This window comes from Euprymna scolopes, chromosome 1 (assembly GCF_053919585.1).
Source record: "Euprymna scolopes isolate OS-2025 chromosome 1, ASM5391958v1, whole genome shotgun sequence".
In the NCBI taxonomy this organism is placed as follows: Eukaryota; Metazoa; Mollusca; class Cephalopoda; order Sepiida; family Sepiolidae; genus Euprymna; species Euprymna scolopes.
In genome coordinates, this window is record NC_136482.1 from 200,728,426 (window position 1) to 200,735,126 (window position 6,701).

Genomic DNA, 6,701 nt, shown 5'->3' on the forward strand with positions numbered 1-6,701 from the left:
AATCGTTGCAAAACTCGAGGAGACAGTTGTGTAGTGCATATCGCTTTGTTTCTGAGTACTTTGGCTGTTAAATACCTGCCTTTGTGTGCATAGGCTGTTAAGTCCCTTAATGGATAGGAATGAGCTGTAATGCATGCCTTAGAGGTAGAAATGTATAGATGTTTAATGATGGCTATTAAAACAGTTTGCATGTGAGGGATTAGGGGCTGGAAGTTAGCGATTCCACTACAGATGCGGAGCAATGTGGGAGTTTAGTGGCGGATAGGTTGGAAGGAGTAGATTGTTAGTGTTCAAGAGAAGAGGGGTTATTTATTTACAGATGGATTTCCATTAGGATTTTTGAGTTACAGGTAAGGTTTAGTTTGAAGAAGGGAGGAATTTTTTTTTTTTTTTTTTTTATGCATGCAGGTAAGACAAACGCAATCGTCTTGGAGGTAAAATGTATAAGATTTCGTAGCTAGCTATTAGGTTTTTCCCTCCCAGTTATAGGGACAGCTAGTTCGTTGGGATTTGGAATTGTAGTCATTAAGGTCAGGCGCAGAGTGTTGCATCTATTCAGAAAATTAGCCCTAGTATCACAGCTGGTATTATGTATATTGCAGTTACAAATATAGTGCCAGTCAAATTATGAGCCACGTGCAGTGGTTTGGTATGGTATGGGTATCATGGAGGACACTTAAATACAAGCAAGCGTACGGTGATTACATATATTAAGTATACTACTTAAATAAAGTTCTTCTGTCTTCTATAGTAGAAAGAAAGGTGGTCCTAGCTCTTCTATATTCTTGCATAGGCTATTCGTTATCGAGTAGAGTTCTTCTGACCATAAAAACGGCTCGCGTGGGACTAAGTGTTAGAGACCATTTTTACGCATATGTAATTAAAATGCATTAAATAAATACATTTAAAGAGAAGGTATACACAGTTGGTAAAAGCAAAAAGAGAAATAAATAAACAAAGTGAATAAATAAATAAAAAATAAAGTAATAGAAGAAACGACTCGCATGGAAGCAAAGAGTTAAAGACAATATATGCGCATATAGTTAAAATACATTAGTCAAAATTAAGAAAAAAAAAAAAAAAAAGCAGTTGCCATTTTGGTAATATTAGGATTTGTTAAATTAACTTAGCTTATATTGTTTGCCCATCTTCAAAATTGTCGCGTCTGTCAGCGAGCGTAACCCTCTTCTTATCTTTTATTTCTACAAAATCACCATTTGCCGACGCATGGAATACTTTTGCCACATATGAGCCAGTGTATCAAGTCGCTCTCGATTTGACGAAGTTTAAAAAGAGTCTCCGTTCTAATAGCTCCAACCTTGTCAACCAAACTCCAACCTCTTTCCCATTACTGCAATGTTGCATCCTTGTGCCTGTTTACAAATATTCTCATGACATGTGCTCTGATGAACTGTAGTGCTTGTTTCCCCTCAACGTAAAAATCCCCAACTAACCAGAGAAGCAGCAAAATCCCACTCCTTCATTGTTGAGGTCCCTGAAAACTTTCGACGCTAAAAGTTTCTTTCTCTCAAATTACCAGACTTGGAATTACCTCAATGTTTCTTGCTTCTATGCCTGCACTAAAATGTGCACACGTTTAAATATAACATGACCAGACATATCATTGCTCAACTCCCTACCTACACTATCCCTGTAAATATGGTCCCTGATTCATAGTAGCCACTGCGACTAGTATCAAAATGAGCTGAATTCAGATGTAGAGACAAGTGAACGATCACGTGTCATACAGCACGCACGCACACACAGCTTCAGTCGTATCAATCATTCGGAAGAAATCCTTCTTGATTGAGGCAATTTTTATTTTCATTTTAATCCAGAATGACCCTTTATCAAGACCTTAGGGAATAACCGAAAGTGACAGGGAGCAAATTTTAGACTGTGAGATTTGAATTGATTAACTCGACCATTTCCCTGCTGTCATGACATCTTGTTGATTTTCTCTGAACATTTTCGGGACAAACTTCACACAAATCTCCACATCTTTAGTTCCTTGTGAATAATTACATGTACAGTTCCCACACTAACATCAAACTGTGCACTTATTGTCTCTATAGATGTACAACGGTCCTTATCCATGAAATTCTTTATTTGGCCAATCAACTCTGGTGTTCTGACTTCCTTACTCCTCCCCCACTTTTCATCATCCCTCACACTCTCTGCTTTCCTTGAATCTCTTATGCCACTCAAAAACTGATGCTTGATTCATGCAAGATGGTCCAAAAGCAGTCTGGAGCATTCCATATATTTTTGTGGTATTTTTTCCAAGTTTAAAACAGAATTTTATTGCATATTGTTCTTCTAAAGTGTCTCCACGTCCAGATTGCATTTTTGAAATTCACCAGCTGTGATAATCATGCTTTAGTAGGGTGTATTCCAATTCCTGCTGTAGCTGTTCATTTGAACCCCAAATCATAAAAATTTGTCAGTCATGTCATAAGATGCATAGCAATAAGAAAATAAATTTTCAAGAATCAACATTTTTAAATTTGTGTACAAAAATGTCTGCAAACTTATTGAAGGCACCTCATATCTGTTTGTGTATTTTGCCACTTGTAACGTAAGGCGATACTATTTGGAATCGGGTCTACAGGAAACTATGTGGGGAGATGAGTTGCGAGATGCTTGTTCACATTACACTTAAACTTTTGCATGTTGGTACAATCAGGGAAGCAGGAAACAGGGAGGGAATTCCACAATTTAACGTGGAAAAGAAACTATTAGAGTAGAAGGCTTTTCAACATGTATGGACCTCAACAGTGATGGGGTAAGATTTTGCTGCTTGTTAGTCAGGAGAATGTGAGTTCATCAGAATTCCATTAAAATATTTAGAAAACGTGCACAAGTATGCAACGTAGATTATTAGATTCATGGCTTTTTTTTTGGATCCTGTCTATGATTGGATAATGCTGCCTTGTTTTATGGTTTTCTTTGTTTGTTTTTTTATTTATTTTAATGTTTTAATGTTGAACTTTAAATATGAATTTTTTATTTTTTTATTTTAATGTTTTAATGTTGAACTTTAAATATGAATTTTTTCTATTCTTTTAATGTTTTAATGTTGAAGTTTAAATATAAATTTTTTTTATTCTTTTAATATTTTAATGTTGAACTTTAAATACAAATTTTTTTTTTATTCTTTTAATTTTTTTATGTTGAACTTTAAATATAAATTTTTTTTTATTTTAATGTTTTAATGTTGAACTTTAAATATAAATTTTTATTTTTTTATTTTAATGTTTTAATGTTGAACTTTAACTATAATTTTTTATTTCTTTTAATGTTTTAATGTTGAACTTTAAATATAAAGTTTTTTTATTTATTTTAATGTTTTAATGTTGAACTTTAAATATAAATTTTTTTTATTCTTTTAATGTTTTAATGTTGAACTTTAAATATAAATTTTTTTTTATTTTAATGTTTTAATGTTGAACTTTAACTATAATTTTTTTTTATTCTTTTAATGTTTTAATGTTGAACTTTAAATATAAATTTTTTTTTATTTTAATGTTTTAATGTTGAACTTTAAATATAATTTTTTTTTATTCTTTTAATGTTTTAATGTTGAACTTTAAATATAAATTTTTTATTTTTTTATTTTAATGTTTTAATGTTGAACTTTAAATATAAATTTTTTTTTTATTTATTTTAATGTTTTAATGTTGAACTTTAAATATAAATTTTTTTTATTTTAATGTTTTAATGTTGAACTTTAACTATAATTTTTTTTTATTCTTTTAATGTTTTAATGTTGAACTTTAAATATAAATTTTTTTTTATTTTAATGTTTTAATGTTGAACTTTAAATATAAATTTTTTATTTTTTTATTTTAATGTTTTAATGTTGAACTTTAAATATAAATTTTTTTTTTATTTATTTTAATGTTTTAATGTTGAACTTTAAATATAAATTTTTTTTTATTTTAATGTTTTAATGTTGAACTTTAACTATAATTTTTTTTTATTCTTTTAATGTTTTAATGTTGAACTTTAAATATAAATTTTTTTTTATTTTAATGTTTTAATGTTGAACTTTAACTATAATTTTTTTTTATTCTTTTAATGTTTTAATGTTGAACTTTAAATATAAATTTTTTTTTTATTTATTTTAATGTTTTAATGTTGAACTTTAAATATAAATTTTTATTTATTTTAATGTTTTAATGTTGAACTTTAAATATAAATTTTTATTTATTTTAATGTTTTAATGTTGAACTTTAAATATAAATTTTTATTTATTTTAATGTTTTAATGTTGAACTTTAAATATAAATTTTTATTTATTTTAATGTTTTAATGTTGAACTTTAAATATAAATTTTTATTTATTTTAATGTTTTAATGTTGAACTTTAAATATAAATTTTTATTTATTTTAATGTTTTAATGTTGAACTTTAAATATAAATTTTTATTTATTTTAATGTTTTAATGTTGAACTTTAAATATAAATTTTTATTTATTTTAATGTTTTAATGTTGAACTTTAAATATAAATTTTTATTTATTTTAATGTTTTAATGTTGAACTTTAAATATAAATTTTTTTTTTATTTATTTTAATGTTTTAATGTTGAACTTTAAATATAAATTTTTATTTATTTTAATGTTTTAATGTTGAACTTTAAATATAAATTTTTTTTTATTTTAATGTTTTAATGTTGAACTTTAACTATAATTTTTTTTTATTCTTTTAATGTTTTAATGTTGAACTTTAAATATAAATTTTTTTTTATTTTAATGTTTTAATGTTGAACTTTAACTATAATTTTTTTTTATTCTTTTAATGTTTTAATGTTGAACTTTAAATATAAATTTTTTTTTATTTTAATGTTTTAATGTTGAACTTTAACTATAATTTTTTTTTATTCTTTTAATGTTTTAATGTTGAACTTTAAATATAAATTTTTTTTTATTTTAATGTTTTAATGTTGAACTTTAAATATAAATTTTTTTTTTATTTATTTTAATGTTTTAATGTTGAACTTTAAATATAAATTTTTTTTTATTTTAATGTTTTAATGTTGAACTTTAAATATAATTTTTTTTTATTTTAATGTTTTAATGTTGAACTTTAAATATAAATTTTTATTTATTTTAATGTTTTAATGTTGAACTTTAAATATAAATTTTTTTTTTATTTATTTTAATGTTTTAATGTTGAACTTTAAATATAAATTTTTTTTTATTTTAATGTTTTAATGTTGAACTTTAAATATAATTTTTTTTTTATTTTAATGTTTTAATGTTGAACTTTAAATATAATTTTTTTTTATTCTTTTAATGTTTTAATGTTGAACTTTAAATATAAATTTTTTATTTTTTTATTTTAATGTTTTAATGTTGAACTTTAAATATAATTTTTTTTTATTTATTTTAATGTTTTAATGTTGAACTTTAAATATAATTTTTTTTTATTTATTTTAATGTTTTAATGTTGAACTTTAAATATAATTTTTTTTTTTTTATTTTAATGTTTTAATGTTGAACTTTAAATATAAATGTTTTTTTATTCTTTTAATGTTTTAATGTTGAACTTTAAATATAAATTTTTTTTTATTCTTTTAATGTTTTAATGTTGAACTTTAAATATAAAGGAATTTGTTTTTTCCCCTTAACTATCTAACATCAGAGAATTGCCGCCAGGAGCCCACTTGATTGATCTTAGCGAAAGCTTCAGACCGCCACTTGATGTTTAAAAAAATCTGGTTCTTATCCTGAATTCCCTCTATATAAAAACCCCAAAATAAAGAAAACCCCATATGATGTACATACATGGAACAAAACAAAAAATATCATATTCCAAAAATCATATAAATTGATCAAGTAGCTTTACTTTTATAAAGAAAATAATTTTTAAGTAATTAATGGGCATTACAACATAAATTTAGTAAGTTTGAATTATTGCTGAGTTATCTTCCTTCGTTTCTTAACTTAAGACAGACACTCTTCCGATACTCATAAATTTTATTTTCTTATATAAAAATAAAACTACTTAATCAATTTATGTGATTTTTGGAATATGATATTTTCGTTTTCTTGTCTATGTACATCATATAGGTTTTTCTTTATTTTTATTTTTTTAAATATAGTTTATTGTGAACGAAAACCAAATATACATATGGAATGTACCATGCTTGGATAATTCATTTGAAATCCTTTTTCTGAACTTGATGAATAAGGGGAAGTTTTTTTTGTTTTTTTTTTTTACTGAGTTTAAAAATATAATAACATTTTATCATGTGGAAAAAATCGCAACTATGGTTGATTAAGGAAAAAAATAATTGCAAAAACTTATTTTATTTAAAAAAGTTTTTTGTAAATTGAATTTGATCTGAACCATATTTTGCATTGGTGCAAAAATGAAAATTTGATTCGATATGAAAAAAAAAAAAATCCGATGTAATATATTGTGTAAAACTATTGACTGCGTCTTTCTACTGTAAAGTTATCCATTTATTATTTCATTTGAAAGAAAAAAAAAAGATTCATACTTCACAATACAATTTAATTGACATTGTTTCATTAATTATTAAACATTTTTTTGTTTCATGAATTTTTTTTTCTGTTTGTGCCAAAAAATGTTTTTTTCTAGTTTTTACTTCCTAAAATCGGATGAGGTTTCAATTGACCTCAAGCTTAAGTGAAAATGTTATTGGCCATTGGTTGTGTGACTGAAAACTTGGAAG

General features: G+C 24.5%; 1 protein-coding gene across 1 annotated transcript in view; it reads left to right on the forward strand.

Moving 5' to 3' along the window:
* The window catches only part of LOC145279699 (DNA replication ATP-dependent helicase/nuclease DNA2-like), a 190,058-nt gene extending 183,555 nt beyond the window's left edge, over positions 1-6,503 (forward strand). The window contains exon 33 of the mRNA XM_080130983.1: positions 5,640-6,503. Within this exon, the coding sequence (XP_079987109.1) occupies positions 5,640-5,711 (72 nt within the window). The 3' untranslated portion in view covers positions 5,712-6,503. The remainder of the gene's footprint in view (positions 1-5,639) is intronic.
* The last annotated feature ends 198 nt before the right edge of the window (positions 6,504-6,701 follow it).